Below are 20651 nucleotides of genomic sequence, written 5' to 3'. Positions count from 1 at the left end.
TCCTCCCTCTGCTGAGGGTTTAAAATAAAAGTGTTTCAGCTTTGCTACTCTGAAAATTATCATTTTTCCTTCAGAATGCACTTGTGCAGGTAGGTTGTGGGCAGAGCCTTTATGGGCTGGCTGGGCTTGTCTGTCCTCTCTGCCCCACCAAAGCTGTACCTTGGCTTCTTGGCTGTGTCCAGGGACCCAGCAGCCTGATTTATACTGAAAGTGGGCCTGCAGCTGAAAAAAAGAGCCTGACATGTGGATGGTGGCAGCATGGTGGATGCTGAGATGCTGCTGATCCACCTGAGGGTTCAGAGGAGACGGCTGTGTGCCAGGCCAGCATGGCCACAGCTCTGCTTATCCTCACGCTGCTGAATAATTCCTGCCATTGCGGTGTGTCGTTAGTGGAGCTGTTTGGAAAATCAGGGCTTAAGTTAATTGCTTGGAGCTGTGGCAGAAATGTCTCCTTAAAGTTCTGGGGCTGATGGGGAGTTTGGTCCCCGGAGGGGGATCCCAGGTGACCCAAACCCCAGGGTGGGAGGAGTGGCTGAGCACAGGCGAGCAAAGGCAAAAACTGGGGTTTATGAGCAGGAAACAGGCAGAGCAGGTGAACCCCATCTTTTCCTTTGGCCATAACGCTGCTCCCCCAGCAAGCCTGGGGATGGGAACCCTGCTGTTCACAATCCTGCCTTGGGAACCTGCCTGTATTTAGAGTTTTATTAAAAACAGCCAGGGTGAACTGCAAAGCTCACAAGCCCATCCTGGCAGAGGAAAGCTGGGTTGGGGATCTGCACAGCTGCAGCCAAGTGCTCCCTCCCTCCGCTGGCTTTAATTTGGGATTAAGCCCAGCTGTGGCAGGTTAAGGAGGTTGTGGTGGGAGGTCTGGCCAGGCCAGGTGATGCCTGTCCTGTACCTGGCAGTTGAGGCAGGAGGGAGGTTGCTGTGCCACCCCTTTGTCAGCCTCTCTGTGCGATGGGCCCCCTCAAGCCAGCAGGTAGGGTGCTGTGGCATCCCTGGGGTGGTTTGGGAAGTGGGGCTTGGGACATGGAGCTGGTGGCAGGATTTGCAGCCTGAGATACTGGGGCAGCATAAATGTTGTGTAGTTGGGCTGGAAGTTTGGCGTGGGGCCGTGTGTTGTACTGGTGGTTTTATCAGTCTGAATTCAGGTAGGGGCTGATCTCTGTTTAGCAGAGCTGGGTCTCCAAGACGCAGCCTGTATTCCTCTGCAAACCTCAGGGTAGCGTGGCTCCTGGGCTGGTTCCAGTTCGTATCTGGGCTGTGCAGTGAGAATGGCCCTGTGTGTCCCAAATGCAACCCACCCCTCCCCGATTTTGGCCTCGGAAGGGGATGTGAATAGCATGGTTTCTCGTATCTGCTGGTTGTCCCACGTGCCTGGGTGGCAGTTGCGCCCCTGGCCTGATGAGCTCCGGAGCTTTCAATGGGGCAGCTGATGACCCTTTAGCACCCTTTGTGCCCCGCTGTCCTCACAACAGTCCCGTCCCCCCTCCCCGGTGGCTCCTCACGGTCACCCCCCGGCTGGGGGGCAGCAGGGGCCGGACCCCCGCTCAACAGATGGGTCCTCAGGCAATGGGGGGCCCAGGCCCAGCGAAGCTTCGGGCCGAGCCGGTCACGGCCACAGCCAGGCCCGACCGGGCTGCGAAATGGGACCCTCGCCGAAGCCCCTTGGAGTTGTTCTGCTGGGAGCAGCGGGACCGGGATCGGAGCCTCCCCTGAGCTCAGGAACGGTCTGAGGAGACTTCCCGGGACCGACACCCCTCACCTGCTCCTTGGTGAGTGATTTTCTTCTGGAAATATCCTGGAGCGAGCCCTTGTTCCCCCTGGATGGGTGATTATTTCTGCTGGGTGCCCCTGAGTGAGAGAGGTCTCTGCTTTTTGTGAGCAAGTGCATACGCGCTGGGGATCTTCATTGTTCTTATGTGGTTGAACAGTAACAACATCCCCAACTGGTATATCGAACCTGCAGTTTATCAAATGCTGCTGGAGTGCTGAATAATTTTGGATAAACCCCATTTCTAGTTGGTTTCTTTGCTAAACAGTTCTGTTTAGAATCAAGTCTGTTTGGAGCTTATCACCTGCCTGAGTCATACTTCTGCTGCCCAAGAACAGGGTCTTGCTGGGGTCCTGCCTTTCCCCCGGGCAGGGGACATGGAGGCACTGCCCCAGGCTGGGACAGTCCCCTGTCCTTGGTCGCTGTTTGGGTCACTTGGCCCATGAAGAACTTTGTCCCCTGCAAATGCTGGCCCTTGGAGGCTCTGCTCCCCTGGTCCCCTCTTTGCTGTCTCTGTGGTGACAGCGAATGACATCACTGACACCAAGAGTGTTGCTGTGCCTTAGTGATGTCATCAGCTGTTACTGGGGAAACTCCTGAGGTGGATCGTGCTCCCCAGCTGACAGCGAGCCCTTGCGGAGGAGGCTGCCCTGTGCCTGCGGGAGCGACAACAGCGGTGAGCCTGGGGGTTTTGGTGAAAAAAAAATTGTCAAAGTGCCTGGGGGCTTTGAGAGGTAAAACAGGCAGTGGTTTGGGGGGCTGCGGGGGTGGCTGGTGGGTGCTGGAGGAGCAGCAAGTGGCCCTGATGCCCAGAGGAGTGGGGCTGCGGGCAGGGTCTGCAGGCGCTGGGGCTGGCTGCTGTGTCCCACTGGGTGTTTCGGGGACTGCAGGTGCGCTTGAGTCAGGTGTGTTTTCCAGTTAACTGGGTGACAGTCATCTCCTTAACGGTTGTGGCTTTGTTTTCAGAAATGAGATGAATTTCTGTTTTCTCAAGTGTGTTTGGTTGGGGATGGGAATCAAGGCAGAGCTTGGATTTAGATGCTTTCAACCCCTTTGCTCCTGAACTAACAGATTTGGGAGGCTCGTGCCTTCCTGGAGGGAGGCAGGCTACTGAGGGTCTGCCTCCTTCCTCTGGCCCTCATAGGATCCTCAAAGATGCACTGAACTGCTGTCTTGGTACTTCTCTGATGGCTCAAGAGGCTGGGGATGCTGGTGTCCAAAATAAGTGGTTATTCCCTGGGCTGCCCTTGGCTGGAGCTACACAGGGATGTCCTATTTACAAAGGAATCCCCAAGTTATTGAAAAAGATCATGATAGTAAAAAAAAAAAATCCAAAGTCTTTTAATACTCTCAAAAAAATCAACAACAAAAATGTTACATCAAACAACCAATCAAAAAAGCCTCTCACGAAGGAACGATACATTTCCAAGCACAAGGACATACAGGCAAACCCACGCTCAACAGCCTTGGTGCCCCATCGTGGGTAGGAGATGCCACGTGGTGCTGGCCAGTCTTTCTGGGATGCACCAGGGAGCCCTGGCTGCATGGCAGGACCACGTGCCATCACGACCAGCATGGGACTGTGACAGCCATGGGGACATGTCCGTGCTCGTATCCTCAGGGCAGGGACTCCCTTACTCCTGTGAGCGCAGCCCAACTGGGCAGGGGTCTTGCTTTGCTACCAGCTGCACTGGTCTGAGTCTGTGGGTCGTTCCTGCAGCGACAAAGCTTGTTGCTTGGGCTTTTCTACAGAAATGAACTTTATTTTTTTTGTTTGGATTTCTGTTGGCCAAGTGAGGGATGTGCTGATGGGACCAGCTGCATTCCATCATCTCTCTCCCTGCATCAGGGAGCAGACGTGAGAGAGCGTTTGCACCAGCTGATCTGTTCCACTGGGCAAACTCTTGGCTTGATGCAAGCCCTTGGAGCCAGAGCTGGGGGCGGGCAGCCTCTGCTGTCCCACTTGGGGCACTCCGAGACTGCGCATCGCTAGTCCTTTCACACCTTCTCCACCATGACTGCTGCCATGTCTGCAGTGCTTCTCCTCCTCCTCATCCTCGTGGCCAGGGAGCCCTGGGTGGGAGGAGGTGGCACGTTGCGGTCCTGCGCGGTGGTGGGGGAAATCCTCTTTGGAAGGAGGCAGGTTAGTCACTGGCATCCCAGGAGCATCCTCTGTGTCCCGCCAGTAGCTGGAGCATTTCCCCTCTGTTTGCAGCAGCAGCACCGTGGAGGGCAGTGAGGGGAAAGATCCAGCCAAATTACAACCCAGCTGTGCAGTGGGAGATGCCGCAAGCTGGGGGGGTCACACACATAAGCCTCCCTTTGGTGGCACACGCCAGCCCCCTGCACACTGTTCTGCACGGAAATGCGCTTCTTTTCTCATCTCAAGGATGAGCCCACTGTTAGAACATCACTTCCTCGCAGCTCCCGTAGTCACTCTCCACCATGTCGGAGCCCTCGTAGTTGGGGGGTGGAAGGGGCTGGGCTCGGATGCTGGGCTGGTGGCCCACCTCACAGTCCGCGTAGGACGGCTGGGCCACGCTCAGGCGCATGCTCACCCGCTTGTACCCGGGGTCGGGCTGGTACGGGACACCCTCGCCCTGCACCAGCTGGGCTGGGTAGTAGCTGATGGCCGTATATTCGTTCTGGCACTGGGAGGCTCCCATGTCCACGGGGCCGAGCGGCAAGAAGTCCTCCAGGTTCTGGTTGCTGTAGCGGGGCGGGATGGGCGCCCGCTTGTTGCTCTGGTCCAGCGGGAAGGGGAAACCCCCATAAAGAGCGACCGGCTCTGTGTCTGCTGGCGGAGGGGGCGGCGGGGGCAGAGGAGGGTGGGAGGAGGACGCAGGGGGGCCTTGAATGATCTCATAGTGGGAATACTCCTGGACATCTGATGAGAGGTACCGGGGAGGCCAGTAGGTTGTTTCTGCTGGGTAGACTGGAATAAAACAGAGTTGTGTTAGCTGCAGTTCAAGCTGTTGTTTTCCCTCTCTTGCCCTCCTGCTAATTCCTGTGTAGGCTCTGAGCCTGCACGAGATGTGGCAGACCGGGGAAGAGAGGAGATGTGGGGACAGGGGAGCTGTAGCTTCTGCTTTGGGAATTGAGGGGACCTGAGGGCAGCCCTCGATAGCCTTCAGGCATCCGCTACTCTAGCACCCAAAAGGTACACTTCATCACACCATTTGGATGCAAGAAGCTTGCATGATGAAGGGATGAGGGCAGAGGGAGTGATCTGTGGGATTTTTCCCTTTCCTTGTAGTTATGCTTGTGAACTTTCTAACAGCATCCTTTTAACTCCTGGACAGAGAGAAAGCAGTAACCTTGCTGTCCGGAGCCATGCAAAGCGTTTCCCTGAGGGTGTGATCCCTCTGCCTCGGAGCACTGATGCAAATGCCTCCACTAAAACTCACACTGAATTTTAAGTTCTTATTTTTTTACCCTTGGCTTTGTTATTCTCTTTTATAAGGTCTTTTGACCTAGGATGTGTGGGAATCCAGGCTAGGCATTGATGGTTTCCCTGCTGACTGCATATGAGACTGAGCAATTTAAAGCCGAAAACTGGGATGTACTGGTGAGCCGGGAGGGAACAGCCAACAAAGGACCTACAGCAGGGCTTGGGCAGCATTTCCCTGTGCTTTGCTTGGCTTTAACCAATGCTCTTGGTCCCTTGGGTTTGCAAACCTTTGATGCACTTCACAGGGGGAAGAGGGATGTGTAAGAGCAAGAAAAAGCTGTGGCTACTGACCCATCTCCTCCCTGGCCCAGGTGCACTTGATGAAGGACTCGTTGTCAGAGTTGGAGGGGGGTGCAGCGGGGGGCAGGTTGGGTGCCACGCTGCACACGATGGTGCCCCGGTGCTTTGGGGCATTGGCTGAGTTGAAGGTGACAAACTCGGGGGTGCTGGTGGGTTTGCGCTGCTCCGGTGTGGCCCGGTCCAGGTTGTTGTGTGCTGCATCGCTGAGGATGTTGAGCTCGATGGGTGGCACAGCTTGGGTGCCCACACCCACGCTCTTGGAGAACTCGCTCTTGGAGAGCAGGTCGGGGTCCTCGCGCGCCACCGGCTTGTGTGCCTTGGCCCGGTGGCAGTAGCGCTTGCGGATGACCACAAATGCCGCGGCCAGGATGGCCACCCCCAGCACACCGGCTGCTATCTCTGCGATCTCCTCGGGGCCCACCGCCCACTGCGTGGGCACGATGGCAGGGGTGATGATGGGCTGCGTGCAGTAGGCCCCCTGGTAATCGGATGGGCAGATGCAGTGGATGGAGCCCTGGTTGCTCACGCAGCGCCCGGCGTTTCGGCACGGGTTGTCTTGGCACTCCTCGGCCAGCTTCTCGCACCTGTGGGGAGGAAAGGATGGAGACAACCACCATCAGCCTGGGGATGCAGCTAAAACCGCATCATCCTATTCAGGGCTCTGACTTACACCAGCCAAGGATGCTCCATCCTGGTCTGCTCTCTCTCCCGTGTTAGACTTGTGCTAACTGCATCCCCTGGCAGAGAACTGTGGTCCTTGAGTATAAAATGATGCTTTTCAGGAGATGATGTTTTACAGGATGGTGTCATTTCTCAGTCATATGCAACAAATTAAAATGTGGTCTTCCTGCCTCAGAGGAGTATTTGGAGTTTCTAGGGCTCACGTTGCTCCCATCCCATTAAACTAGGGGGTCCAGGGTCACTCTGAGATGTGTTAACCTCTTTTGAAGTCTCATATGTCCTCCAGGCTGCCATACCCCAGGCTGGGGTCTCAGGGTGATGTGTGGATGTCTGCAGGTTGCAGCAAACATTTGGGGGATATCTAGCCTGGGAAGTGGTGAAGGGGCATCTTTGTCAAAGAAGCTTTTTTGATATTTTATGGAACATCTGCAGAACTGAGACTGAGTTTTCGATTCTTTGTCCTGCTCCACCCCACACAACCTAAACATTCACTGACAGTACAGGGGACCTTTCCTTCCAACAGTAATGATCACCCTGTGCTAGGGGTGAAATGCAATACTTTGCTGGCTTGCTTTCTTCCCCCTGCCCCACCCCGCCCCGCTTCTTGTTACTGAGCAAACTGTGAGGTTTGGGCTCCTCTTGTTTCTTAGTGTTTCAGGATGCGTGAGCTGGTGTGTGCAACACGTACCCACACGCTCTGGCTGGGCAACTGGTGATTTCAGATATTACACTGCCATCTAATGCTCAGCCACATTCATTTATTCCAAGAGTTGCATGAATAGTTTCTGCCTTTGCTTTGATTCAGAGGGCCTTGGCTAAATGGCTAAGGCAGAAGGATGAACTTGACTCTTCGAACCTGTGCTGGGCTGGAGAGGGGCAGGGGGCTTGGAGGGGGTGCGTGGCTGTGGTGGGTAACACTGAGCCGCAGAGCAGTGTCTGGGCCTGGCTTAATTCTCTAGCTGCAGATACAAGTGTGCGCTGACATTTCATATATGGGAAAAGTGTCCAAGCTGTACACTGATGGTGAGAACTTCAAAGTGATGTGAACTGTTCAGGGCTGTGATAATGGGGATCTGTAGGCTGACAGAGGGGGAATGGCATCCTGCACCTGCTTTTCAGTGTAGCACACTATTGCGAGCTGAGCTTTGAATTGGATGAATTGTGGCTGTGACCTGGGACAGAAATTCCCCTTGGATGAGCTCTGCAGAGCTGATCCTGGGCAGAAACAGCCCCTGTAGCACCCAGAGTGGGTGTCCCAGCTACGGAGGGAGGGGGCAGCTCATGGCTGTGCTCACCAGCCTCCCCTCAGCCTCGGGCATCCTTCTGCCACCTGCACCCGCTCCCGGCAGCACTGCCCTTGGGGACGATGCCACCATGGCCATGCCACATGCCACCCTCAGCACACACCGTGGGGAGGAGCAGCCTGTGGGGAGAGACTCTCCCCTTGCAAGGAGCGGCTTTGAACCTGAACCAAGCATAACATCTGCAGGCATTCAAAGCATCCGTGAGGAGAGAGTTTTTTTTCTTCTTTTTTTTTTTTTTTTTTTTTTTTCCTTTTGCTGCTGCTCTGAAGAGATGGGCACAGAGCAGCAATCACCACACGGTGGCAGAGCTATTTCTGCTCTGCTCTGCTCAGCTCTGCCTTTGGACGCTTCCCTGCTGCAATGCTCAGGTACGTGCAACGTGCACTTAAACCCAGAGTGTCTGGTGAGCTCCAGAAAGGTGCAGTGCTTCACTGACAGAAATCGTGTTTTCAGCCCACCATGGGAGATCGCCTAGCCCTTACCTTTCGCCCAGGTACCAGTCCGGGCAGTGGCAGGAGTAGCCGTTGGCGGAGAGGGTGCAGGTTCCCCCATGCAGACAGGGCTTGGACTCGCAGGGACTGTCCCCAAGCTCACAGTGCTCACCAGAAAACAGCCCGGGGCAGATGCAGGTGTAACCTGGAGAGAGTGAGACAGCACCATGAAGAGATGGTATCCGCATGGAAGAACTAGCAAGAACAGGGAGAAGCAGTGCTTGGTGCTGATGGCACCTGCAGAGCTCAATCTGGCTACCTAAATGTTGGTACTTGCAGTCATGGGAGGTGTTGATGGGCACCCAAAACACCCATGGAGATATGGTGGGCATGTTACAGGACCTGGAGCAGTTGCTGGGGGCTGGCTGGCCACGCGGGGGCAATGCAGTGGCACTAGAGAGCTACTTCAGCAACAAGTCAAGCCTATCCTGCCACAGACCTTCTCTTGCCAGGGATGTATTCAGAACACGGCTTTACTGCATGGAGAAGCTGGGACACAAATTCAGGTTAAAGGAAAGGGAACCTGGCTGGCTGATTCACAGTTTCTGACTCTGCTAAATGCAATCCTCTGTAACTTATTGTTCTCTGAAGTCTTCGGTCCTGCAAGTTCCTTCGTGGTATGAAAGCGCCTGTCTCAACATGCCCGGTTTCTCTTGCCTACAGGAGGTGTCTGGTTGCAGATGGTCCCCAGGAACCTAGAGGGGGCTGCTGCTGTTTGGTTTTGGCTGCTGTTTAGTGTAGCCCTGAGCACGGGAATGTCCCTGGCTGTGCTGAGCTCCTGCTAGTAACAGGGCTGGGAAGTTCAGAGTTTCCACCTTGCAGTATGCTTGGAAAGTCTTTGCTAGTCGTCCACAAACTAAACATCCCAGCTTTAGAGCATGGGCTGAACAAATGCAGACCTGTTTCCACATGTGTGTTAGTGGTTGTACAACAAGGACATGCTGACACATGCAGCAGGTGCTGGACATTGCCTGGAGGGCTGTGTGTGCCCAAACACGTGTGTTCCTGGACGTGGGGGTTCACGTGTGTTTGCACCTGTGGTCCTGAGCGCTGTGGCTGATGTAGTGGCTGATGTAGTGGCTGGTCTGGCTTTGACCCTTTCTGCATAGATGCGTTCTCACGTGGCCACGTGGCTTATTGAGGCTGGCGTGCACAGACGTGTCTTTGCCTGTGCATGTAATCCCATGCCTGAGATCTTTGGGCAGAGCTTTGCATAAACTCATGCTGCATGCCTGTGGTCTCCAGGGCTGAGCCCCACAAGGCTCAAGGAAGCCAAGCACCCAGGATAACCTCACAAACTAAATGTCCCTTGAGCAACTCCTTACTTGCCACCATGCCCTGCATGTTTCTATGTGGGGCCATGTCCCACAGGCTCTTTCCTGGGCAGCTGGGCCATTTGCAGAAGTTGTTGATCACCTGAGAAGCAAACTGTGGGAAGAGTACTGGATTATTATTGGGTTATTAGTAAGGGAGTGATTTTACTTCTTCCCCCTCCTCTTGTATGCTCCCTGCAAAACAAGCAGGTGATACCTTAACTAAGAGCAGAGATGGGTTTTCATTTCGTGGGCTTCAAACCCCTTCCAGCCCAGCCAGAGGGGTTGTCTGTGCAGAGGGTCTCAAGGGTAAGGCTGAGGTGTGAGTAGCAGCCAGACTTAACTGTTCAGTACAAATGTACCTGGTGTGAAACAAGTTCACCTAAACCAGCCAGCTGCTGAGTTGACAGGGCTGGGAATCTTGTTCCCAGAGGCTGTGGGCAGATGGAGGTGTGCTACCTCCTCCGGCCTCGCTTGCTCCGCAGGCAGGGTGTGGGTTTTGGCAGTGGCCCCAAAGAGCACAGAGCTGCGGGAGGAGCTCCTGCCCTGCGCAGCAGCCTGGAAATCACCTCTCTGTCCCAAGGAAGGGCCAAAGCACAGACAGTATCTATAGTGATAGACGGGGTGTTACAGGGTGCAGCCCTGCTGTGCTGGAAGCAGGGACAGGGGTGTAAGGCAGTGACACAAGGGTGGGCATCACTGAGAGTGGTTCCTCCCCACAAGGCCACTGCAAACCAGCCCTGTCGCTGTGATACAGCTCGCTGTGGGGAGACGCCCTGATGGGAGGGACGGGGCAGTGGTGAGACTGTCTTGGGCAGACCCTGGTACCAAACCTCTGTTGGGTATGTGCACTCCATGGCAGCCTGAGACTCTTGGGTTTGAGTTTATGGTTTTCCCATATCCCTTCCCATAGCCTCGGGGAGTCACTGACTGCAGTGGGAATAGACCAAGTTCTTGGCTCGTTTCTGCCCAGATACCATCACTGCGTGATCCTATCTTACCCAACTCCAGCCTTGCTAATGGCTCCTTAAGCAAAGAGGATGCAGAGGGGTGGGCGAAATTTCTATTTGCATTTGAGTTTTTGGCAAAGCTGCACTCTCCTAGGTCATACACACTCCTTAGAAACACGCTCCTGCCCTCTGGGCCATGGTCCATTAGTGAGCGCCAGGATGATGATCTCGTACTCTGCAGCTGCTGCTGCACTGAATCAGCTGTTGCTTGAAGTCCCCTGGCACAGGGGACCTCTGATTCTTCTCTGGGGTAGCCCCCTTGCATGGGGATGAATGAAGAGGCTGCATCTTTCCCTCCCCATTGCTGCTTATTGCTCTACGTGGGATATTCACGTACCTCTTCCATGAGTTTCGGAGCACATCCCGTTGTTGAGGCATGGGTTGCTGCTGCAGGCACCGGTTGGGGAGCAACACTGCTTTATCCCCATCTCTTCCACAACTTCCTTTGACTGCCCTTTCCCGGGCAGGAGAACCACTTCTCTGCCATTGATTGCAACCACATCCAGGCAGCCTCTGAAGCCCCGTGTGACTCTCTGGGACTGGAGTGGCTGCCGGAGGCCCCCAAAAAGCAAGTCTCGTTTGCCCCGGGAGATGCTACATGTCACTGGCAGCTGGAGAGAGGCGTTTCCCAGTCCGTCGATGAGCAGGCGGACAGATGTGTTCTTCACCTCCAGGAAGACTGAGTGCCACTCACCGTTGCTCACAAAACGTGAGGAGGAGAGGTTCCCAGTGTAGTTCCCCTGGCAGCTGTACCCAAGTTGAGGCACTCCGTTAATCATCTGCAAAACATGTCCCAGAAGTCATGGTTAGCTGTGATACAGGTGGCTGCTGTTCGTAGAGGCTTTCAATGCTTCTCCTCCTGCTTGTTCCCATCTCTCCCTGCCTAAGCATAGAATCATAGAATAGTTTGGGTTGGAAGGGGCCTTCAAAGGTCATCGAGTCCAGCTCTGAGAGTCAAGATGAATCCAAACTTTCAGACTCCAAGAATTACCAGCTAGGCAAATGCAGCCCCTTTTACAGAATCACAGAATGTTGGGGATTGGAAGGGACCTCAAAAGATCTTAAGCTTTGCATGGATCAGTTAAAGCCTGTTTAAGTGACTGCAACCTCCTTTATTTTGCAAAACACTGTCATCTCTTGCACAGTTTCACCCATGGTCCTCCCTGCAACCTTTTGACCAGTGTGCAGAGAGGGAAACTCATAAGAGGGTGAAGAGCCATGTGATCATACACCTGCAGCTCCTCACCCCTTCTCTCTCCTTCCTGAGCCTAATGAGAGCCCTGGTATTCAGACTACCCTTAACTCCATCACCAGTCACAGATGGACTCATGTTCTGGGCCACGTGGTGTTTATTCTCTTCTCACTGTCTTGTTAGTGGTGGGGAAGGTGCTGGAGCAGTTCCCCCTTTGGCATGGGTGAGGGTGCCAAAAGGACCTCGGTGAGGAGGAGCACCTGGCAGCTTTCTCTGGAGAAGGCAAGGAGGAGGCGGGAGGCAGAGAAAGGAATGACCGGTGTACCCAGCTCCTAACCAGCATGCTGGAAAACCAGGCCAAAGCTGCTGCTAGATGTTGCAATCCAATCCTTGTTCTCCAGCAGATGGGAGGGAGACAAGTTATTGAGCTTCTAAAAGTGAACCACACCAGTGTGTTTTCTGTGTTAAACTGGGATGGTAGAAATTCCTATTTGTGGCTCAAGAGTCATCTTTAAAACTCATATGGAGGAAGGAAAAAGAAAAGGTTAGCTGTGGTGTTTCAGGGTGGTCAGGCGTAAACCTCTTTCACTTTTTTATCCCCAGAGTTTTGTTGATAAAACTTCTGTCTCATAGAAGCCAAGAGCCTATGGAGGAGGAGAAAAGGGATGGAACAAAACATTTACAGAAAACCTGCAGAGCTTGCTATGTAACATCAAGCCATTCATGCCAGGTGAAAATGATCACCATGGAGGGCATTAGGGACAGAGAGGAGCGGTGATGTGTGAAAGAGTCTACAAGAGGATGAGAGACTCAGGTACACTGAACTCTAGAAGAACCTACATACAGTATGATGGGGCTACTCTGGAGGGGTCAAAAGCAGAGCAGAACAATAGTTCACTCTTAGAGAAATCCAACAGTATAAATAAATCCCAATGGGAGGAGAGAGCAGCTGCTGAAGGAAGAAGTAGACGCAGTTGGCACATGCCATGGAAGGGCCTCAGGGCAACACGTGTGTAAATCTCTTTGCACAATTGGCAAGCGCACCAGAGAACTTTGTCATTTCACTTTATCTGGAGGAACATCATTTCACTTCAGATGGGTCCATAGATTTGGCTTCTCAATATCTGGGGCTGGGAGACAGCTGAGAACTCAGTTCCCTGGAGCAAGAGCAGACAGACTGCCAAGTCTTTCCCAGCTTGCCTGGTTTGCCATTCTCTTCCTGCACCCTATTTCTGAACATCAGGAGAGCTCACTGATTGGAAGGGTGATGATTTGCATGCCCTTGGGAGAACTCATCCTCTTCATCAAATCTACAAACCATTGGTTACGATTCCTTCAAGGCTTTGGCTCATACCTAGAGCACTGCAATCCACAAAGCTTAAGAGCTTGAGAGATTGCTTCAGTTTTTTTCAAGCCAGATGGTCTAGAAAAGGTGAGATGTTAATAAAGTGAACCAGGGAAGAAAAGATTCACAGGCAACTTTATGGTGGAGGCTTTATGAATGTTTCCTACTGAAAAGCTTGTGAAGACATCTGGGTACAGGAGATAATGGGCACGCTGAACTCCATCAGTAAAGAGTCTTTTCTCCCTTGACTCTGTGTTAAGCCTCGCTCAGTAGAGCTTCCTGACATCTCGTCCTTTTCTGGAGTGCTGAACTCCTTCTGCTGAACTATTTGGTGACTCTCCTTCCCAGATGGGGCAGAAAGCTAGGAACCCTTCTCAAGCAGCTAAGTTTTTCTCATCAGCCCTTTATAATGCAGCTTAAAGTCACTTTTGCAGATGGGTACAGAACATATGGATGATGTTTGTCCCCTCTAGCTCTTAAGGAGCAATGGCTATGGCAGCAGGAGCTTGCACTATGTACTTTGGGCAGGTCCTTGGGCATTGGTTGCTGTGCAGCGCTCTGTCCGTGGTCTTTTATAACAGCAGAAAGAAAAGTGTTTCAAAATAGGAAGATGGGGTTGTGAAACCATGAGAAGGGATGAGGGAATTCAGGGACAGGTTGAACGTTTCCAGGTAGGTTACAGTAGATCTTAACATGATTAGCCTCAGGGACAAATCTCTGTAAGCTGCTAAGTATGTCCCGTGACCTGGGTCTCCAATTGGTCCGTATTTAATTGATGAGGAATATACAAACCCCCTATTCTTTAGTCATCTGCTACTTTCCTTCTGTTGCCAAAGTGGAAGAGAGAGACGGTCTTTGAATGTGGGTTCTATTCAGTGCGCAGCTGGGAGAGGAGAGCGATCAGACTGAAACGTTCCCGTCTCCGCAGGTGGCTAAAGCAGTGAAACTACCTGAAGAAAGTGGTTGAAAAGAGTGTGTGGGGGGGTGAGAAATAGCATTTATGTTTTGTCTGTTCTGTCCATTACTGTTAAGGACCTTTAATTTGAGGTCCATTTAATCAGATGCGTGATATGACTGGCGTATTCTCAGCTGCAGGTAAAGGCTGGTGATATCATTCCCAGTTTCAGAGCTCACCTGTGCCCTCCCATTTCTGTATCCTGGTACCCCAACCGTAACGTGATCTGGCAAACTATTTGTGTGCTCACTGAGAGTCTGACTCTGCTCCTGAAGTCTGGGGACAAGTTTGCCCTTTGCTACAGCAGACCGATCTGGGAAAAATGACACCTTGTAGATTCTTTGTCCTGAGACATGCAATATAAGAGAGGGATGGAGAAGCAAGCTGTAAGGAAAAAAATGATGTGGATGTATGGTATGGATGTATGTTGCCTTCACACTAGAGACTAGCATGTGCATTTGCAGATGTAAAAAATGATTCACTAGTTGTGGTTGCAGCAATTGCCAAACTGTGCTTGGCTCTCACTTGGTCTTCCTGAGTCTTATATTTTAGCTAGATGAATACTAAAGGTACATATTATTGCATCTTCTTTTTGTGTTTACTTTGCCTAAACCAGTGTTTTTTACTCTGGAAAGAAATTCCGTGCATACAGACCTCCAAAGTGGTGTGGTCAGTCCCGTTAGCGTGGAACACCACGGCGTGCAGCTGGCGGGTCTTCAGGCGGAAATGCATGTGCCAGGAGCTGACCTGTGAGTGCTGGTACCAAATGTAGCTGTGGCCTCCAAACCTCACAGCCGTTCCTGGAAGGAGAATGAACAAAAGGTCTCATCTTTGTCATGCTTTGAGACTATGGACTGTATGGAGCCTTGCCTCTTTTCCCAGCCTGACACCATAACTATGCAGGAACAGTCCCAGCCACAGCAAGCAATGCAGAGCTGCACTGCACCTCCCACAGCTCCTGTTTGGAGCTCCAAGTGTGTCTTACTGTAAAAAAAAAAAAAAAAAAAAAAAAAAAATCCTGCAGCAGCAGCCTGTCTATTTCTATTGTATGGTGCCTTTGAGGTGCCCTCAGTGTGGTCTTCAACAGCTGTGAATTTCCTCATCCTTAATAGGTCTTTATATTATTCCGTGGTATCCCCCTGCCTTTCCTGCCCAAGTGATGTTAACCTCTCTCCCTGCTCTCTCCATCTATTTCTTGCAGTATTCTAGAGTGAATGTAACAAATAAGCATTATTTGGCTTTCCTCAAATTTATCAGTCTCTGCTTTTCTGAGTCTGGGCTCAACACAGGAGCTCAGAGACTGAAATTCTGATCACTGAGCTTCATTACCTGCTAGATGAGAGTGACTTTTCCCAATGAGATAGGTAGATGTTGCTGCTATTAAATGCTACAGGAGATCAATTTAAAAAAAAAAAAGTAAGACTGTGAAACTTCCCAACTCTAAGAGTCCAGATTTGGCTTTGAAATTGCAGGCAGAGTTGTTGGTTATTGGGCAAGCTAATTCCATGGAAAGTCCAGGTGCTCTACAACGTAATGAAGAAAGACACAATATGCCCATGTTTATTGGGTGGGATGCTACCAGGAAGGATTGCTCACCATTGCAAGAACAGATTTGCTCCAAGCTGTGCCGTGGGGTGAGGACACTGAGTCGGGCAGTGCTGTAAGTCGACATCATGCCTGGATCCAGCTGAATGGTTTCCTTGCAGACACGATGTGCACAGTCTGGCCCGTGACACGGCACATGAATTGCCTTCTTCATCCGGAGCCCAACAAGTTGGTCCATCTCCCCAGCTGACACAGTGATCTTATTTGCGAGGACCCGAGGTTCATACAAGGAACCGTGTGGCTCTCCAACAGCCAAGAGCAGGTCCACTCCATCAGAGGTAGCTGCAGGCTGTAAACTGGCCATGTGGATGTTTTGGCGCCGAGTGACAAGGATGTTTCCCAGGAATCTCTGCAAGTTACGCCAATGGTCCCCCACAAACTCCTCAGGGGAGAGGTGACGGAAGTGTAGCACCACCGCCTTGTCCAGGGCCTCCTGCGTGAAGCACCACACGTGGATGTTGACACTGGTGGTGGCTGTGAACGTCCCATCGCTGACTGTTACATTCAGGAGATAGTGGCCATGGGGAAGCTTGTCCCCAGCAATGATCTTCCCATCCGCAGTCCCAATGGAGAAGAGCCCCTCCTGGGGCACTTCTGCCACCAAAGTGTACACCAGCGTGTCATGGGGGTCTCGGTCTGTGGCATGGATCTTGCCCAGGACGCCACCTCGGAAGGCTTCCTCATTGGTGGTGATGAATATTTCCAGGGGAAGGGCTGAGGGGGCATACTGGCTCTGCTCAGTCACTTGGATATTTATAAATGCAGATGAGGACAGGGGAGGGATACCACTGTCAGAGACCTGTCAAGGAAAACAGAAGGATATGTTACAGCCACGTGCTGACACGCTGTCACCTCACCTGGCTGGATGGGCTGAGAAGGTTTTGTGAAGGAGCACACCTTGGAGGTGGCAATGGGTGGAAGCTGTCAGGCAGCAGGCTGGGAATGAAGAAGGAATGGGAAAAATTGGCAGCACGGTTGGATGTCTGCTTGGAGATGGCCCCAGGGAAACAGCAGTGTGCCTTCCAGTGTGGAGACTGGTTGAGACCTTCTGTCAGCAGTGGGGTCACACTCATTTCTGTGTGTGCTTATCAGCAGCTGAGGCACACCTGGGTGACTCTGATTAACTAAGAATTAATCATCTTTAGAGCTGTTGCTAGCCTTTGGGGTTCCGTGCTTAACTGAGTGTATAGAAATGCAGAGCAGTTACACACATCGACAGATTTTCTCACCTTCCAGACTATTTAAGCCCATGTCCCACCTCTGACAGTGTCTGTCTAGCATGAGCCATGGAACGTCAAAATAATCATATTATAGGATGTTTCTCCCTAATCTTAGGCAGGTAGTGTTTGAGATTTATAATATGATAGTACCAAGCTTTTAGAACAACTACCATGACTGAAGAAGTATGTACTTTACATGTTATTATTCTTTTGTTTGTAATGGACTATCCTTACTGATAACATTGAAAAATAATTAATTCACTCTGCAATAATAGAAATCCTCTTTGAAGAGGAACTTTAAGCACTTCTTAAATGACAAGGATAATTGGAAGAAGTTTGTAGGACCAGATCCAGGTCTCACTTTAAACTGGAAATCACTATAATGATGCTGGGAAAAGCATCTGTCTAAGGAAACTGCTGACAGAGTACTTATCATGGTCACGTTATCTGATTTTATCAATACAGAAGCTGGCTCCCAGCTTCATGTGGGCAGGCTGTGTAAAGAAATGAGCTCTGGAGCTGGCTAAAAGCTGTATGATTTGTGCCTGGGTTAGATTTCTCCAAAGCTAGAGACATTTCCATCCAGCTGTGCCATCATAATTTCATTTCCTTGCTACTTAATCTGGCTGGGGAATTCAGTACCAGGACAGTAAGGTGGGCTCTACCTGGACTTGTAACAGGTACTGTTCTTTCATTCTTCTGTTCAGGATGGATGATGTCACCAGCAGACCATTCTGGGTGACATCAAAAGCCTTCCCGTCGTTGCCCTGGGTGATCTGGAATGAATACGGCGGTCCATTTTCCGGGGTGTCTCTGTCACTCATAATCAGCTCTAGGACGCTTGTACCCATGGGAGCATTTTCCTGAAATGGGGAAAGATTCTAGTAGAGAAAGCCAAGTAAAGAGAAAAGGCCCAGGGGAACCCAAAATGCCCCTGGAGCTGCTGGATCAGGAACAGGGAAGCAAGTCTCACACCCCACGTACATCGGACAGAGACTCTTGCCAGCAATGGCAGAGACCCAGTGGTGGCATGGGACTCCCTTTCATGGCATTACTTCTGCGGCAGCAAAGCACAGACAGTTGAGCTGATGCCCTTGCTTTCCCCTTGAGTCATGGCAGCACAAGCAGGTGAAAGCATGTTTTGTCTGTGTTTCTTTCTGAGTACATATAGGTGTTTTGGGTCCAAGCGACAACTGGACTGCATCCAGCAGGCATGAAGATGCTTGACTGTGTGCTTGCATCTGTTCTTTGTGTTGTGGTGTAGACGTGAATGATTGCAAGGGAGAAAGGAGCTGCAGGTCAGGCTTGGAAAGTGCGAAAAGCTCTGCACTCTCTGTACTGAAAGGACAAGAGGTGCATGAATCCATTGGAAAGAGAAAATGACGTCTCTTGGCGGATTATCTGTCACTACAGTGCTACCGGTTCTTTGTGGCAGTGAACAAAAAGCAACAGCATGCTTCATCACTGTCTCACCCCTCTGCTCCAGCAGCAGCCCTTGCATGAGTACTTTAGTACCCTAACACAGTCTGGGAGAACAAACCACCTCCTGGCTTACCTGCACTACCACGCTGTAGTTGAGCTGGAAGAACCGAGGAGGGTTGTCGTTGACATCAGACACATGGACATGCAAGGCGACGTCACTGAACTGAGCAGGGTGGCCATTGTCTGTGGCTCGAACTGTCAGGGAATAACTGGGGATCTGAAAGATTTGTAGTGTGTGATTACTTGGAGAAATGGAGGAATGGTGGCTTTTTCACATTGGTATTTTACCCTGTTGCAGCCTGTTGAAATGATTGAGGCCATACATTGCACCATAACAATAACTTTGCCCTTGGCTAAGGCTCTCCATCCATAAATCACAAAGCATATTGCTAAAGAAAATCAACCTCACAATAGCTGCAGAGAGGGGAAACATCTTACCAAAGATGGATGAGACTTAAGTTGGGCAAACATCTGTCAACAGTGGTTTGAGCTGCTACTGTTTTATGAATGATTGTCCAGATGATCTTTCTCTTCTCCATACCTGTTTTCTATAGTGCTCTGATGCAGAGAAGCAGAAACCAGGCATGTTGGTTTCCAGTTTGGGGCTGACTCCCACCCAGCCAACTCAAAGCAGACCACAGCCTGGAGCTGTGAGCACTGAAGGCTGTATTGCCTCCCCTAAAGCCCAGCCTTCCTCCAGCAGCATCTACAAGTCTAGAAAATGAGTGAATGGAAGACTTCCCTTCTGCTTACAGTATTATGCGTAGATCATTCAGAAAACACGAGGTAGTTGGATATACTGTGCTCCCTCAGTCTTTTGGGGCACACCCGTTGTAGCCTTCCTGTTCCCATTTTCTTGTACTCACCTCCTCCCTGTCCAGGTGCTTGGCGATGCTGATTTGCCCGCTTTTGGGTTGAATGGCGAAATGTCCCAGTGGGTTCCCTTCCACGATTGAATACGTGATCTGATTGTTCATTGCTCCATCCAAGTCATCAGCTGACACCTGTTAGGAGAGGAAAAAAATCTAGGATGCCTAGCCCAAAGAGGCCTTGCCGTGGAGGAACGGGGCAGGACCTCCTTGTCATTTAAGGGTATTGGTTTGAGCTTGCCTCAAATGAGGAGGAGGAAGATAGTTTGCATAAGAGTTATTCGTTAATTTTTTCAATACATGCTACAACCATGACTTTCTCCTTGTCCCTTTCCTGATGTTACCACCCCTGTGATGGTAACAGGCTGGGCAGGAACTTCCACATGGAAATACCTTGGGCTCTGCCTTCCCCAAGTCGCAAGGGTATTTGCCTTCTGCAGGCATTGTAGCTCTCTTGAGAGGTCCTCAAAGCTCCTGAGCCCCCTTTAGGTATCTCAAGCTTTTACTTAAGGATGTCTTATACAACAAAGTGTTCTCCTGTATATGGAGTGTCAGGAATTCTGGCATTCATCCTTCTTTGAAGTCATACTTAAACCTTAGATATTGAATGTTACAAACCCACTGAGGTATCTGTGTCCAAGGAAAAGTAAAGTGCAAAAGAAGTGTAAATAATGCATAGCACAATTAAAAGAATAGGTAAAGATGGCTGGCCTGGTTCATAATCATACCGTGAGGATGATTTCCCCAACTGCAGCATCCTCCCGGATATCAGCAAAGTAAGGGTCTTGGATGAACTCTGGTGCGTGGTCGTTGATGTCAGTTATGTTGATCACCACCATGGTCACATCACTGAGAGAAGCTGAGCCCTTCCTCGTGCCCTCGATGGATAAGTAATACTCGTGACTTGCTTCAAAGTCCAAGCTGCCATTTATGTATAAGGCACCTGCATCGGCAGATGGATAGAAAAGGACAGAAGATACTTTGAATGAATCACATGTGAGGTTTCTTGGAATTCTGGAGATATAATGAAATGATTGCCAAACTGCCAGCTGGAAAGGTGCTGTTGACATAACTTTGACCTTCTCTGGTTAAATCAGCATACTGTAGGTCATGGCATCACATAAAACAAGCTAAAATTGAACTGATTCTGTCGTAACCTGTGTCATTCTGGTATCAAATGTTTGAAGAAGTGAAATAAATTTTAATTCTGGAAGGTCTCCATGAATCTTGATTGGAGGAGATCTGGGACAAAATAGGATGGGGGTCTAACTGTGCTGTTGAAAGCTGTGACCAAGGCAGTACTAGAGCATCACTGAACTGAGCCACAGGCAGGATGAAAAGGTGTGACATGTCAATGCAGAGTTGTACAGGAGAAAAAGGTGTGCGGCAAGATGCCGTGATTTGTGAGGCTTGGGATGCAACACAGAAAGAAGAAGGAGTCAGTTAATCTCAAAAAACGAGTGGTGAGCATGAATGGAAGACATAAAGTGAAAGCGAAAGAAAGGAGGGACAGAATGTGCCTGTGTATTTCAATGCTTTCCTGGGTTCATCACTGAAACTACCATATTTTGAGATGTACAATCCATAAGAAAATTGGTGTGGAAAAATTAACAAGAGCCTTGGGGACAGAGAAGCTGAGGAAGGTGTCGTGGGTGAGGA

At 51.0% G+C, this 20651-nt stretch overlaps 1 protein-coding gene across 1 annotated transcript in view; it reads right to left on the bottom strand.

The window, feature by feature from the left end:
• Positions 1-4024: 4024 nt before the first annotated feature.
• Positions 4025-20651, bottom strand: part of FAT2 (FAT atypical cadherin 2) — a 45909-nt gene continuing 29282 nt past the window's right edge. The window contains exons 14-23 of the mRNA XM_065644058.1: positions 19721-19935; positions 18990-19127; positions 18197-18340; positions 17307-17504; positions 15413-16220; positions 14471-14616; positions 10662-11103; positions 7993-8146; positions 5517-6109; positions 4025-4709 (exon numbers count right to left, since the gene is read on the bottom strand). Coding sequence (XP_065500130.1) covers positions 4177-4709; positions 5517-6109; positions 7993-8146; positions 10662-11103; positions 14471-14616; positions 15413-16220; positions 17307-17504; positions 18197-18340; positions 18990-19127; positions 19721-19935 — 3371 coding nt within the window. The 3' untranslated portion in view covers positions 4025-4176. The remainder of the gene's footprint in view (positions 4710-5516; positions 6110-7992; positions 8147-10661; positions 11104-14470; positions 14617-15412; positions 16221-17306; positions 17505-18196; positions 18341-18989; positions 19128-19720; positions 19936-20651) is intronic.

The sequence above is a fragment of the Caloenas nicobarica genome, chromosome 13, assembly GCF_036013445.1.
Source record: "Caloenas nicobarica isolate bCalNic1 chromosome 13, bCalNic1.hap1, whole genome shotgun sequence".
Taxonomy (NCBI): domain Eukaryota; kingdom Metazoa; phylum Chordata; class Aves; order Columbiformes; family Columbidae; genus Caloenas; species Caloenas nicobarica.
Note: the sequence above shows the minus strand (reverse complement) of the source record. Positions and strands in the feature narration are given on the sequence as shown.